Source organism: Electrona antarctica (assembly GCF_951216825.1).
Source record: "Electrona antarctica genome assembly, chromosome: 17".
Classification (NCBI taxonomy): Eukaryota; Metazoa; Chordata; class Actinopteri; order Myctophiformes; family Myctophidae; genus Electrona; species Electrona antarctica.
This window is the reverse complement of record NC_136798.1, coordinates 23,460,792-23,477,647: the sequence shown is the minus strand read 5'-3', so window position 1 is coordinate 23,477,647 and position 16,856 is coordinate 23,460,792. Positions and strand designations below refer to the sequence as shown.

Genomic DNA, 16,856 nt, shown 5'->3' with positions numbered 1-16,856 from the left:
GTAACCTTATGTACAGTAACTATTCATTGATTCACTCGTATACCAAAATCCATTTGGAAAAAAGAAAAGAAACACACCTGTGTGAAGTGAGGGGCACTCACACGCATTATCTAACGTTTGGATAGTTTGTGTCAAGGTGACGTATGCTCGAACCAATTTTTTTTTAGAGGGAACATTGGTCCCGACCCACTGTTTGGGAAACAGTGATATAAAAACCTCCTGAGCTAAAGCCACCTACTGCCTGGTTTTTAGCTGCTATACCCTTGGTGGCCATTACATTGTGCATGTTTGCTGTGTTAGGCAAAAATTGCAATCTTAATGTAAGGAAATTTGGAACAGGCTGATTTTAATGGTGCCCGTAGAATGTATGCACGTGCCAGGCTGGTGCTTGCCCATGGAAATGTGTCGCAGGAATAGTATGAACACTAATAAATTATGACTCAATCTCTCTCAACCCATAAAATGTGCTTGTTAACCAGGATTTCATTCTTGCTGCAAAAGTTAGTCACCTCTGCAATTGTCAGTAGATTCTCTATCTGTGTGAATGATCTCATTGCATTTACAACATCTACAGTACTGTAGTTGAACATTCTCTAATACAATACACACAAAACTTTACGCTAAAATATAAATGTCCACTCTGAACTACAGCAGCAATCTTCCTGAACTCATCATTATTTGAGGTCCATTTATTGTTCATTCAAGCTTCATACTTTTCATGTCCATGAATGTGCATATCATACGTTAACCCAAAACAGTGTTTGCTAATGATGGGGAAGAAATGTGTGGCCTGTATTGATTTACATACCATACCTCTACAGATTAGTTAAAATATTTTGTATTAGTTAAAATAAGTTCCAGATTGTAGCTTTATTTCAAACTGCTCTGAGGCAGTGGGAGTCAGGAGAACCATGGTAACTATCAGCTCAGATTAGTGTGGGACGTGAGCTGGCAGCAGGAGACACATGTACACGTGTGTGTGTGTGTGTGCACGCGCAATCAACGCACACACACACACACACACACACACACACACACACACACACACACACACACACACACACACACACACACACACACACACACACACACACACACACACACACACAGAGAAAGAGAGAGAGAGAAAGCTGGCCCTTTGTAGGATCTGTTGACCACAGCTGAATGGAGACTTCCTCCCATAGAGATACCAGTCCATAAATGGACATGAATGATGTACTGTAACTGGGTTAGACATTACATGTCTATTAATCCAAGCTGAGTTTCTCGTAATGATATGTTGATTCTGTTGTGGGTCATGACAAGGAAGTATTTCAGTTTTTTGACATTTTTATTGTCTGGAAAACAATGTTTGCTAATGATAGGACAGAAACAGGAGCCTGTATTGATTTAATTATATTTTGTGTGGTTTAAAACACTAACACACACACACACACACACACACACACACACACACACACACACACACACACACACACACACACACACACACACACACACACCATTGTAGGGGAACAAGATTCTTAGTGTGATTGTCAATGAATTTGATAGGAAAGCTTACTCAACAAAAGCTATTGGCTCATGAATAAAAAAAAATTTCAGCAGTTCTTTGGTGGTTCTTTGGGGTGGTCATTCATCTTAGTTTAGGCACCTAAACTAAGATGACAGTTTAGGCATCATTTGACAAAGGTGTTACTGTATATATCACCTAGGTGCTATAATGTAGCAGATTTCCCTATGGACTATGAGCCAAAGAACCACCTTCAGTGCTATTTAGCACCACTTCTGTTTAGTGTGATAAGATAACAACCTGAGCCACTGCAGGCTGAAAGGCTCTCATCTTTGACTCTTTTGTATTTGACCTTGGTCACAATTTCCCTTTTTGTTCCTTCTCCTCTGCCAGGAAGATGAGGTGGTGCTCCAGAGTGTGGCCACTATCCAGAAAGAGAATCGCAAGTTCTGCCTGTCTGCGGAGGGACTTGGGAACCGTCTGTGTTACCTGGAACCCACATCTGAAGCTAAGGTGAGGAGGACAATACAGAGCTTGGTTGAAACGGGAATGCCTTATGGAAAGAAATTGAGAACAGCTAACGTATTGTGTGATATTATCATGTGGCTTGTTATAGTTGACTAATGTGTGCTGCCACCCAGCCTAATCTCACCCCAACATGGTGAAATAACACGGATTGGCAATTCCGAACATACACTACTAGAAAACTACAAAATGTAGTATATATAGTCTGTACATATAACACCACTACTGTTTTGACCGTGATGAATTATATCAGTTATATCAAGAGTTTGGGAGTTTGGGTTTTGCACCCCTGCATAACAATGGTTTGAGGTTGTGGGCATGTATGAAAAGACGTGGGGCAATGGAGAGGGGAGGGATTAACAGCGCCACTATAATATAGTGGCGCTGTCTCCATGCAAACTGACATATTATGTCAGTTTGCATGGAGACACGTTTTTTGGTCAGCGAACATATAAATTAGTAGTCTGTCATGTGTCACTAGGACAAACATGACGATGTTATGGCATAAAGCCCAATTCATAGCCCAGACGTAGCATAAACCAGTGGTTGTCAAAGTGTGGTCCGGGTACCTAAACGTCCAAAGATTTTGAAAATCTTTTTTGGGGGTCCCTGGCACAAAATCTTTTCGAATAGGGGTCCGTGGCGGCATGGCCAAATACATATCAATCTGACATGAAAATGTTTGAGAATCACTGGCATACACAGATGGTATGTGATGTGGCGCGTGCAGACAGTAATGATGCAATAGCGGACGTCATGAGTCTAACGGGGCATGCCTGCGTGAAGCTCAGTTTGTGATGCCTCATGCCCAGCATTAATATACCGGCATATGGCTCAGCATGAAACTGTTTCACATGGACATGCACTATTAGTGAAAAGCTGTGTAAGTGTTACTTATTCTTTTGGAGAACTCCCTAGGTGCTTCCTTTCAAACTGAACAGCAAATAGTAATTATAATGAAGGATGATATCGTAATAAGCAGCACTGATCACGGTTGCCTCCTTGTCGCCATCTTGTTTGTTTCTCTTTTCAAACAGGCAATTACAATGTATGGTCATTAGATGAACAAATTGTTCAGAACAATGCAATTCAATTAGGAGCTGTCTCGCATTTGACTAAATTAATTGTCCCGAGGACACTTCATCAAACTTGGCTGAGCGTCAGTCATTGTTTGCTTGTTGTTTTCGCTGGCCTACAGTGTAGCACCTACATTCTGTCCCTCTCTGAACTCCAGCCAGTTAAGCTTTCTACTCAAATAATGTTGTGTATTTAAACAAAGAAAACTATATATATATATATATATATATATATAATGAAGAGAAACATTGCTCAAATAAGCCCTATACTTTGTTGTATGACGAATAGGAAAATAGACAATCCGAAGGTCACAACAAGTCGCGAGCTTGTAGATCTGCTAAATATTTCGGACTTTTTAAAAACGTTTTGCCTTTAATAACATGCCCAAAATACGCCAGTGATGTGGTTAAAATGGGTCAGGATCATAATTATTTGGCATGTTAATATCAGCACATCCTTGTGTTACCAATGCAACTCTATTAATTTAGTTATGCACAACCCATTCTGTGATTCTGTGTTGTTTCAATTCATCTTCGTTACACAGTGTAGGTTTGCTGTTACACCCTCAGATGTGTGATGTAATTTTATGCCAGCGTATGGAGATGAGAACAAATAGCACCGTCGTTGGCTGTCGGCATGGCTATTAGGCTACTGTTTAGCTTCACACATCTATGCCTAGATGTCCTGTGTGCAAGCATGAAAACCAGCTTTTTTCACAGTCTGCAAACTCGGTTAGAGACGCCGTGCCAGATTCTGATACTGTGAAGATTGGTACTGTAGTGTAGCCTTTTATGTGCCATGCATATGGAGTAAAGCTCAAGTGAATTAGACCAGTGGTGTGCCAAGGAAGGCACGCTGGTGTGCCGTGAGACAAGTCCAGGTTTGAAGATATTTTTTAATTTACTATATCAGTACTTTGTGTGCACATATTTGCCAATACAGAGGAAAATTCTACACCGTAAAAATGCATTTTAGCCTCTTTCATCGTGGGGTCCCTATTTTGGGTATGTCATTATAGACGCACATTTATTTATTTATTTTTGTTTCATTTGCCTTTTAAATTTGTATTTCTTTTCACAATTCTCTGTATAGCTTGTAGATCGGCTAATTCCGCTATTTGCATTGGTAAATAAAAAATAAACGTTTACACAGTGACGAGTAATACCACGTGTTTTAGATGCTATTTTGCATGGATATGAATACAGGTGTGTCTATAAAAATCTTGCCCATTGGGCACAAAAGGTTTGAAATCCACTGAATTACTGCAGACCTTTGAACAAGATCGAAAGCAATATCTCAGCTTGGCACGAAGTCCATGTGCCGTCCATGCCAGCTCTTATGACAGTTTGTACTTGGCTACCCTAGTACTTCAACTTTATTGTCATGATGAGTTAGAGTCGAAGTGTCCTTGAGCAAGACTCTGAACCTCTAATTGCTCCCGATGCAGGTTGATGCCTTGCATGGTTTCCACCGCCATCAATGTGTGTGTGAATGGGTGAATGTAATGCACAATCTATGTAAAGCGCTTTGGATAAAAGCGCTGTATAAATGCACCATTTACCATGGTGATCTCGCCCATCTTGACATGCATATGATGTTCTCCCAACCGTGGGTGTAGTTGGTTTCTTTTGCAGGGTGAAGATGTTACATTTGACAGAGTTGTAGGTTGTTGCTAGTGAAATAAAAAGATCTACTGAGATAAATCTCTGACTCTCTTCAACTCCCACTCTTAAAATACTTCTTCTGGAGGAGGCTATAAATGTTGATTTTCTGCAGGTTTTTTTTTATTGGTGGTTGCTGCTACCTTTCTTTCTTTCTTTTTTTTTAATGTACTTCAGTGAACTGGAGGCACTAATTGGGATTTAAATTGGGTATGATTCTTCATGCAATACTTTCTATTTTTAGGTTCCCTGTATCACAGTATAAGATGATGTTGTGTTCTACTTGTCATACTGTGGATTGATGTGTGCCTTAGACACAATTCTTTTTGAGTATATCGTATATGCAAACTCCCAGAATCACACAACATTGTGAGGAAACAACTCACCAAAAATATAAATTTCATTCAATATAGCTTGTTATTTGCTTAATAGCTGCTACTAATCATGATTATGATTAATACAATTAATCATTATTAGTAGCAGCAGTAGTAGTAGTAGTAATAGTTGCGACCATAGGTCGCAGTTTACTATGAAAACCTGCATTTCCCGTCAGTCAGTCCGTTTACACTTCTCATTATTAGTCAAAGCAATTATAATACTGTGGTGGCCACTCACCAGCTGGACAATTAAACACAATAAACAGTTCATGCGGGCGGCAGTGGCTCAGGGTTAGAGTGGCCGGTAGAATGGCCGTCCGTCCGCCCGTCCGTCACGCCTCGTCTTACTGGTAGTAGTAGTAGTAGTGTCAGTATAAGCACATTAACTATTGGATATATGTACATCTACTATCTATCAGGCACGTGTAACTGGGCTCCTCCTCAATGGGTGGGTGACAGCCAAGGAAAAGCTCAAAATTCAAAGGAGACCAGTTATTTATGTCTGGCATTTGCTGTAATAGCTGTTTTTGTGTACATCTTATAATTTGAATGAGTTTAGGCCTAAATGTTTGCCGTTTCACAACTTGTTGAGCTAAGCTGTTGCTCTTTCTGTTGCATTTGTTACAATAAATGCCACAGAAAGTACTCAACTTTCTATTTTTGTTACAGTAGGCTAACATGGCAATTAGCAGATAAAGTCACTCTTTTCCAAGTCTTTTGTGTAGATGTTTATTAAAGATGGAGTGCCACAATTTTTGTATTTTTCCAGTTTTTCATGTGTCTATGAGGTGACAGTACTTCATTAGACACTCTGGAGTCGTTTTTATGTGCAATGGTGTATTTACTTTGTATTTAGGGTTTCTTCCTGGAGGCTGAACCCTTGACAGTCAAACGGGCCAATGAAATAAACAGTAATATAGTGACATCACATTATCAGCCCCTCCCCTAACCCCTCCCCCTTTATCATACAACTACAGCTGTGGGTGCGGCTTCAGTTCAGGTGGATCACCACCCATCACCGCCCACCAGGCAAACCAGGCATACTTAATGAACTGGTGGGCGTGTCCACATAAAAGTATGATTTTAACAAATACTGTACACTTTTTGGAAAAAGTTCTTCCTCCTTATATTATAATAATACCTGATGATCTTGTTTTAGGGTGGAAAAAAATCGTGGCACTCCATCTTTAACAAATAGTTCCTGGTCTGTATGAGGTCTGAACGTAGCTGCTAGGAAGCAACCAATTAAACTATTGTCTGAGCCAAGTTTGATGAAGTGACCTTGGGACAATAATAAAATAAATCAAATGCGAGACGGCTCCTAATTTAATTGCATTGTGCATCTAATGACCATACATTGTATTGGCCTGTTTGAGAAGAGAGACAAACAAGATGGTGACACAGAGGCAACCATGTAACCTCACGGTTCCCATCCGGGCATTCCACCGGCCACTCTAACCCTGAGCCACTGCCTCCCCCATGAACTGTTTATTGTGTTTAATTGTCCAGCTGGTGAGTGGCCACCACAGTATTATAATTGCTTTGACTAATAATGAGAAGTGTAAACGGTACAGCAGGTTGCAGGTCATCGTTTGTATAAGGTCGTACTACTAACATAACAGACATGCTATATACAGTGTCTGTGTTGAGTAGTGATGGGGCCTGGCTGAAATCAAGGAAATGTCCTGCCAGCTCTGACCTCATCTCAGGTTTTGATCTGTTATCCTGTAACACTGCCTCATTAAATCTGTGAAAGCTGCCATTATCTCCTTACTTTCTGCTCCTTCTGTCCCTTACGCCTGATTTATACTTACAGTAGTTGAGTAGTTGTCTCATACCAAATATAGCCAATCTACGGCTCTCAACGTTTTGAACCTGTAGATTGGTTATTTATTTAGGTAATGTGTAATCAAGTATAAATCAGGCTTTAATTGCATTTGCGGCTTATCTGGTGTGGAACGTGCCTATTGCTCTGATTCATAATTAAATTTAGTTACAGACAGGAAATAAAATTATTTAAATGGACAAAAGAGAATAATTATAATATGAACAGGCAAAAGCTGTCAAGATAAAACACACACACGTTTTGATGCTTGATGTGATGACATGGCTCGCAACCAAATATAAATCAGGCATTAGTTTAGCATGTGTCTGCACTCTACACAGTATGTAATTCCCCCCACACACACTATTCCTGTCAATCTATTTGAGACTGTCACAGACAGTATAGACGATGTGGAATTGCATGTCATCGTGGTTTGAGTCTGACCGCTTCTGCTTTCGAACGATCTGAAAGCGATGTCAGCAAGGTTCAGCTTGCTTCTTTCAGTCCACCCTGGTGCGAATGTCATGATAGCAGTTGCATTGGAAAAGAAAAAAAGCCTCTTGCTGTCCATCTTTTAACAGGCAAATGGACAGGCAGACATCCCACACAGAGACATTCTCGCACGCACGCACGCACGCACGCACGCACGCACGCACGCACGCACGCACACACACACAGACACACAGACACACACACAGACAGAGTGGTGGTCAGAGAATCCTGTGGATGTTTGTTGAGTTACAGTGTGCCATCCCCATTATCACCCAGTGGCCCACCACTCTGCTCACATTACCCCATTAGCCGTTACCACAGGAATCAGGGGTCACCTCACTGTTACTGGCTAGCAGCTACTTAAACCCGCTCTCATCCCATGTTATGTTAAATAAGTCCCCTAGTTCTGTATAAACGTCCGTAGGGCAAACGATGGGCCAATACACACTTGAACACATTCTGGGGTTAGGTTAAAACAAAAAGTAACAATGGGTAAGTTAAAGTTAATTAATCAGCCAAAATCCTGTCCCAACATGCATGTTGGCCTTGAATTGTTTCATAGATGCCCCCTGTTCTCTATTTCCCCCACCCCTCCCACAGTAAAATGCAGCTAGAATGATAGAAAAATAAGTTTGGAGCTACTAATACCCGCATTATAATGAAGACAACTAGCTTTCTACCATTCTAGCTGCATTTTACAGTGGGAGGGGTGGGGGAAATGGAGAACAGGGGGCATCTATGAAACAATTCAAGGCCGACATGTATGTTGGGACAGGATTATGTGTTTTGGTCTGGATTTCACCTTTACGTCATACATGTATCTATCCGGTTAGTAAAAGTTGCCTCAAAGTGATTTAGAAGATAATTATAGATGGGAATATGAGAGTGCAATCACAACATACTGTACATTTTAAGACCTTAGGTTTAGTGGTAAATGAACATTCACAGTATTTTTGTTTGTTAATGTAATGTTATTTATAAGTTATGAAAGAATGTGCAGTGTGATGTTTATCAACAGTGCCATCCATTCAAGAAGGAAAGAAAATGTTTTCTCTAGTCTAAAAAAAACCAATTTGAGGACTGATCCTATTGAAACTGTCTTAGAATAGTATTATTATTTTTTCTTCAGATACCTTTTCAGTTGTCACATCACTATGCATAAAGTTAGGTCTGCAATTTCATCCTTCATCATCTACCTCAATGAATTTAGAACTGAAGAAAGAAGAAAGAGAGAAAGAAAGAGAGAAAGAGAGAAAGGGAGAAAGAGAGAGAGAGAGAGAAAGAGAGAAAGGGAGAAAGAGAGAGAGAGAAAGAAAGAGAGAAAGGGAGAAAGAGAGAGAGAGAAAGAAAGAGAGAAAGGGAGAAAGAGAGAGAGAGAAAGAAAGAGAGAAAGAGAGAAAGAAAGAGAGAAAGGGAGAAAGAGAGAGAAAGAGAGAAAGGGAGAAAGAGAGAGAGAGAAAGAAAGAGAGAAAGAGAGAAAGGGAGAAAGAGAGAGAGAGAAAGAAAGAGAGAAAGAGAGAAAGGGAGAAAGAGAGAGAGAGAAAGAAAGAAAGAAAAATAATAAAAAATAAATAAATATACTGGATGTAATGTCAGCCAGCTACACGGTGAGACTATGGATAAATACTGTAGATAATATGCAATCTATTGATGGTGAAACATTTACACCAGTTGGCCTAAACAGGACTCTTGATTATGTGTACAAAAAATACTGACAACTTCAGCATAGCTGCATAAAGTGGCTTAGGTGTAAACCTTGCAATACAATTGACTGAATCTCAAAAACCTCCATTATTTTATTAGTGGAGGAATATTGGGTCGTGGCAATAAATCTCCCACGTGACCTAGTGCCATTGAGGGTCACAACCTCTTCATGGTTATGTGCAATGTTGTCTTATACTGTAGAAGATATGCCAGTCACAATGATTAGATCAATTCTTGATCGTAATTATTTGAGCTTATCACAACAATTACTTTGCGCAATCATTATGCATAACAGCTGGATGTCATATTTTTGTCATTATTTCCATGCACGTTGTTGTCACTTATCCAGGGATGCTCCAGGGGCGGAGGGGGTCAAGGGGGGCTTTAGCCCCCTCTGGTTAAGGCTTAGCTCCCCCTAAGCCCCCCTCCCCACAAGTCCAAATGACTGACTTATATGTAAACCATTAGCCCCCTCTCTAAATAGCCAGCCCTCCATAGCACCCCCAGTCACAATTTTCTGGAGCCATCGCTGCACTTATCGTACTTATATCTGTCCTGTCCAATTTTAGATTGCAAAGCCTAAAAGGCAAAACGAAAATGTCATTTTTATGTATGTGTTCAATGTACAATGCCTAAAACACAATTAGCCTAAATCATTCAATCACAATAATGTGTATGACGAATAGTCCTAAAGTAAAATCTAATTATCGTGACAGCCCTACTTATAGATGCTCATCTGTCTAATCCCTTCCTTCCCACTGTACCCCCTCCTCCCCGTCTCTCTCTGTCTCTCTCCGTCAGTATGTCCCTCCAGACCTGTGTATCTGTAGCTTTGTTCTGGAGCAGTCCCTGTCAGTGCGCGCCCTACAGGAGATGCTGGCCAAAACTATGGAGAGCGAAGGGGTGAGTGTTGTTTTCCTCTCATCCCCCCCCCCCCCCCCCCACACACACACACACACACATACACACACACACACAGACACACGCGCACTCACACACTCACCACTGCAGTCTTACAACGGTGCACTTCTACAAAATTAATTAAATAACCATGCCATATATTTGTCCCACAGTATAAGGAAGAAGCATTGTACGGAGTTAAAGTAACTCTTCCATTAGGTTCCTTCCTGAGAGCATACAGTAAAATGTATAGAGTCTGTAACATTTTGAATCAGTTACCCATTAATCGTTAATTGATGTGATGATACTGCAAGGTACCGTGTGTACAATGTATACTTTGCATCATGATTGGATCTTGGAGCAGCCACCTTTATTCACAGAGCAGTTCTGATTGCTTGAAGTTTGATCAAGCAATCAGATTAGACTTGGCAACCCACTCAGTGACCACAGTGCCACGGATTCTAATTTAATTCAGCACAGAAGCTACATGCGGTGCTGAATGCTCTCTCTCTCTCTGTGTCACTCCCTCTCTCACTCTCGGAAGAGAGTGGGTGCTTCCCCAGCCCATAGTTCGCATGCTAAGCACAGCAGGTGAGTCGTTTTGGAACAGGCCAGTGCCACGGGGCTTGACCGCAGCAGCAGTTGGATGCCCTGTTCGATGTTGCGTGCAAATCACGTTCACGTGTCTCTCAATCCCATTAGCCACCCCGGCCGTGAGATCCAGAGGGTGCTTTGAAGTTGTGGAATATGAGAGAGAAGAATGAAGACAACACAAAGAGAAGCCTTCTCTTGTGAAAAAAACAAAATTGCACAGCAACATTGCTTGTGTTTTTGATGTTTATTGATGTAATCTCTGGTCCTACAGAATCCACTCGGTCTGTCTTGATGCTGAGAAGCATTATTTTATTGATGGTGTGATGTTCTGCAAGGCAGACCACTGGAATCTTAGGAAGAGAGATTGAGACCTACTCAGTAAAATCCTTAGTGTTAATTTATTTCACATATGGATAAATGAACAGTTGAACACTGAAGGTTTCACTGTGCAGTCCGTGGCTTTGGTACAGATAGAGCCGGTCATAGACGTTCCAACCTCTTTGCGTTCTCGCTGCATTGCTGCTCTGCTTCTACACGCTCAGCAAGATTAATTGTTTTGGATATCCTGCAGCACTAATGCAGCATAAATACAGGAGATGAGCGTGGACTTCTACAAGCTGCTGCAGCTGTACACTTGGCAGACTTCTTGTGCTTTGTCATTTCATTAATGTATATACTGTACCTCTTGATCCTCTCCTCAGTGACACAGGCCTGCCGTTGTGATTGGCCTGGGCGACAGATTTATTTTGTGTTTTGAGCAACATCGTTGGCTGGCCTCTGTTTTGGCTGGACCACACGATGCTGGCCGGAATACAAACAGTCTGGTACACAGTCAAATCCCCAGTGTTTGTTTTTAAACACTGAAGTTGTAAAAATAGAACCATAAGAGTCAAGATTTTGTTGTTTAGATAATTTGACTAATAAATCCCATTCCTTTACCCTCCACGCCCACTCCCTCCATCCACAATAAAAGTCAATTTCTCATCTCACCCCAATTGTTGCTCTCTCAAGACGCTGTAATTGACTGCAATACATCCAAATAACACTCTTTTCATTTTTATTTGTGTTACTAGAATACCAACCTTGAGCAATGGGTAGGTCCATCGGTTCATTCACTCATTCATTATGTCATCATGTGTGCATGTCCCTTCTACTGACCCCACTAGACCGCCTCGGAAGAGTCCTCACTTTCACTTAAACGTGTTATATGTGTTGTTCTAGTAACCCCGCTAGACTGCCTCTTAAGGTCCTCACTTTCACTTCAAAGTGTTACATGTTGTCACCTTTCTGGGCACACTACACCCAGTACAAGTCATATCAAAATGTCGACCAAGCGGTATTGTAAGGAGAGATTTACAGTGCCTCATTTTCTAAACAGTGAAGTTTGGGGTGTGTCACCCACTTTTGTTTACAGGGGGTTAAAGTGAGGTACGGTATGTACAAATGTTTAGTGTTGGGCTTTAAGAAACTAGTCGACTATTCAACTAGTTGACTATTCAACTAGTTGACTAGTTGATTTTTTTTTTGATTTTTTTGTTTAATTTTTGTAGGCCTCAAGATCAGCTAGAATGCTATATTGTAGTCACCAATGTTCACAGTTTTTAAATGTACAAATATTATAAAACATAATAGGTAGTTAAACAACTAGTCGACTAGTAAACATCACTAGAAGTGAAAGCCCTATCAGTGTGCATGTGTTCAGTTACAGGGGACTCTGTATCTCTCCAGCTCTTCAGTAAACAGAAAATGCATTTTCAGGTCTAGATGCCAATTCTATCCTGTCAAGAGCAAAAACTCATACTGTAAGTGAAATTGGAAGAAACTAATGGAGAACAACAAATTGGAACTGGAACACTATACAATAATGAAGCTGATGAATAATAGTCTTTTGGAGTTCTCTATCCTGATTGGATACAATTGGGGTCCTGACCTTAACATTTGTTTTTTGTGCAGCAGAGAGATGGGTAGACCACTGTATTTTAACAAAGAATATTGATTACAACCCTTCAAATGAACACTCAGGATTTTACGGTGTAGGCCTTCCAAATATAGACTAAAGATATAAAAGATTATAGCTTACGTTAGTATGTGTTATACTGTGTACTGTAGCTCTTCGTGTATTTAACATGATGACATCCATAAACCTTTGCAAGCCACCTGGATGTCTGATACATACATACAATACATTACCTATTCATCAGACCATAACTCACATGGACAGTTCTTTTTCTCTCTGCCAGTCTGAGGGACATCAATTAGCAGACAGACTGTAGACTCTGAACGCTGAACTGTAATTTATGGCGATCTGTAAATAGGGGGCCATTGGTGCTGTCACCTTGTGCACATTACTCACATGCTGTGCCTTGTCTCTCCCAACTGTGTGCAACGCAAACATTTCCAAGTGAAAGTGTCTGGACTCACTCATGACTCACCTGCTTAAGTCACTGATTAATTATTTTGCCTTTTAATTTAGCAATATGCAAGCACTACTTTGCAGCTAACAATATCATGCTAGGGGCAAAAATAATATAGAACTTTGCAAACAACAAAACAACCGTCTTCAATCTAAACAACGTACTGAGCCGTCTTAATCGTCCAGTTTCTGTCATCCGTGATGGAAGGTATTGAATACTTACGTACTGGTACTGTAGTAGACCACTCACCTGGTAGATGTTTGGTTGTGCGGTGTCATGGTCCCTTTTCGTTTGGTTTCTAACATCCATGAATTTCAGGAGTATCACTGTGAGGAAATGTCCTGGAATCAGCCTGGATTCCAGATTGTTTACGAACTGCAGAAAAACTGGATTATCCCACTTCCGTTCAACTCAGGCAGCATACATTGCTGTTTTATTTATTATTTAAATATGGAGATACAAGGTTTCTGTCCGCCAGCTACGATATTCAACAAACAAGCCTGACAAAACTCTATAATTCTGTGTCTTTCAAGGGCTCCCAATTTGATGTGCTTTAGGCCACACACCCCCGTTTGACAGTGTAGACTTAAAATTGTTACAAACTGGTATTGGTCCTTTTGTTACCTAACTAAACGTCATTTTAGCTGGGGACCCCCTGGAGCCCCCTGAACAACCTCTGGGGGTCCCCGGACCTCACATTGAGAATCACTGTTCTACCACCACCCCCCCATCCCCCGCGCGAAGAACATGTCCACAGTATAGCATTGATTTCGCATCACATTACGCAGTCTAATTACATTACATTCTTTTGAAAGACTGTAATAGAGCAAGAGTGAAGCCAATGAATCACACATTCTGTCTCATTATCCAGATGATTTGAAGGATGTGGCACACAGCTATTGTGTACATACAGTACATGCACACAGAGTAGACGCAGTACTTAGCAAATGAACAACCATCATTTTCCCTGTAGCCTTGGAAAAATGTATGACCTAGCAATCATGCTCTGGCTACAGTATGAGATTAGGTGTCGAAATGAAATGAGCATTAGAGGTGCATTACTCACTTACTCAGTCACTTGTTGGCAGTGGACAGTGGACACAGTACTCAACCCCAGTTCTTGAGTCAAAGTATAGATCCTCTTGCAGATCTACAAGGAAACAAAGTGTTGTATGATGTATCACAATGTGTTTTGAGCTTGTGGATCTGCTATTTTCAATATATTTGAAATGAGGCTTAAGTGGTTAATTCATAATGTACCTTTACCCTTCCAAGAAATGTAGTGGATTCAAAAGTACAATATTTGTCTGACTTGAGTGCAAGTCCTCAAGTATCCAAAAGTACAGATACTCAAGTACTGTTCACCACTGGGCATAGGGAATGCTTTTATAACGCCATGTTGGCAGATCACCAGTGGTTCTCAAGGTGTGGTTGGGCTGGGACCCCTCAGGGGTCCTTGAGGACTTCCAGGAGGTCCTCAGCAAAATGAGGAACAGTTTAATTCCACGTACTATTTGACTAGAAGTTAGTCCAATGACAGGATGTGTAGACACATCCACAGAGGGGTGCCCTGGGTGCGGCCATTACTGAGGTGTAACATTAACTGATAAACCTCAGTAATGGCCGCGCCCAGGGCACCCCTCTGTGGTTTTTTTAGGATCACTATTAAGATCTTTGGGGGACCCTGGCATGACATCTTTTCAAATGTGGGTCCGTGGCATAATAAGATCAGTCTGGGGCTTGACATGAAAATGTTTGAACCCATGCTGTACATATTATGGTTGCACACTCACGGTCACGGACTGGCAGGCATACACATACTTTAAAGTCTTTGTATTACACACACACACACACACACACACACACACACACACACACACACACACACACACACACACGCATACCCCCCAGTACCAAGCAGTGCATGACACAGTAATATGACAAGGAGAGAGGCGTTGCCATCACACCAAAGGTCACAATTCCTGACCATGATGTGTCAGCACAACAGGAAGCCTGAAATACGGGCCGGACACCACTCCTCATACCACCCACCTGCCATGGCCCCTTCCACTCTCTCTGTGTACCCCCCTCTCTGTGGACCCTCTCCACTCCCAGCTGTTCTTGTATACTCTTCCATCTTTTGATCGAACGTCGGTTTCTTTTTTCGTCCACCTTATGCAAGCCAGCTGGGACAGACTCGCTTAAGATTAGAGATGGGTCAGATTCAGAGGAGAGTTGGGAGTTCCCTTTAGGTCAGTTTAAATGTAACCAGTGCCCACGCACACAAGCAAAGCCCTAACAAATGAGCTCCTGAATGGGGGATAAGGAAGAAGATAACTAACCACGGATTGCCATTTGTACACAGGAGTATCTGGTGTATCTTTTTTTTTTTTTTTTTTTTTACTATGCAGAGTTGGGGGGGGGGGGGTTGAATTGATTATTACAATTGATATTTAAACATCACTCATTATTATTTATTCTCTTAATGCCTCTAGAGGTTGATAAAGAGGGTAAGTAGCATTTATTTTTATCTCATCGAATGGGGGGAAAACTGGTACCAACACTATCCTCATCTGACATGATTTTCTTTGAGTATCTTTGAACCATCTTCTTCTCGTTTTTGTTTTCACTCTGCTAACGTCCCACATTTCCTCAGCCATGGTACTGTAACGAAATTGTTCTCGTTTTGTCAGCAGAATGAGAAAGGTGTCTAACGAGTGTGCTACGTGTCTGTTTTGACAGTGTGTAGTTTGTCTCCGTTTCTGCTTGTCTGTCTCCTCATCTGTTTGCACATGATGGTGGCGGCGCCAGAAATAGAGGATAGTAATGTCCTCTATTGTTCTATTTTCTCCGGCTGTTGAGATGTCTCCCAAGTAGTCAGAACTACAGGAGAGCCACGCCTAACTTATGCGTACGGCGGTGTTGCGTGCCGAAAATAGCCGATTTGCAAGCTCACAATGGGTCGCTCGCGGATACAACATGCTGTGAGCTTGTAAAGCGGATATTTCCAACACTGTTGTACAATGAGGTATAAATCAGGCTCTACACTACTGATGGAATACGTACTATACACAACTACTGACAGACCAGAAGTACTGTACAGCATGCTGATTAAGTATCGAGTTGGATATAGTGATGCTCTGTTCATTTAAAGGACCATACCGACGTCAATCCATGCCATTGTCTATTTACAGCTTCGGCCATATAGTACTGTATTCTGTATTGTACATATACATAAACATAAACCATTGTTCCGTTAATGGCTTAATGTTTGGATTCTGTTTGTTTACATTTTCTCCAAAGTCATTTAAATGTTACCTGAACATTTTAGTCAATGTTGGCTAAACATCCTTGCAGGATTTTGTTCCTGAATAACATGTTTCCTCCATTGACTAATTTTGGCTTGGAATCCAGTGGTTTCTTTGGAAAACAAACAAATGGAAACATGTTGGCAGTGATATAGTGTGTTGCACGTACATGTACATGTGAGTGACAGTCAATGGGCTAAACATGCCAGACCACCGGTATGGTCCATTAAAGCACTGGTATTATGAGTGCCATATAGGCATCCCGTACTGTCTTACCTACCGATGTTGTCTTTCCTCTTTGCTTGGTGGCAGGCGGGCCAGGGAGGCGGACACCGGACCCTCCTCTATGGTCATGCCATCCTACTGCGACACTCCTTCAGCTCCATGGTGAGTCTATAAAGACTTTGTAAAAACTTGTCTATAAGCACTCCATACTAGAGTTTGATGTGATGATGTTGCCCGTCTGTGT

At 41.3% G+C, this 16,856-nt stretch overlaps 1 protein-coding gene across 1 annotated transcript in view; it reads left to right on the top strand.

The window, feature by feature from the left end:
• ryr3 (ryanodine receptor 3) overlaps positions 1–16,856 on the top strand; it is a 181,780-nt gene that overhangs the window by 19,554 nt on the left and 145,370 nt on the right. Inside the window, exons 2-4 of the mRNA XM_079525534.1 lie at positions 1,904–2,023; positions 9,973–10,074; positions 16,700–16,774. Coding sequence (XP_079381660.1) covers positions 1,904–2,023; positions 9,973–10,074; positions 16,700–16,774 — 297 coding nt within the window. The remainder of the gene's footprint in view (positions 1–1,903; positions 2,024–9,972; positions 10,075–16,699; positions 16,775–16,856) is intronic.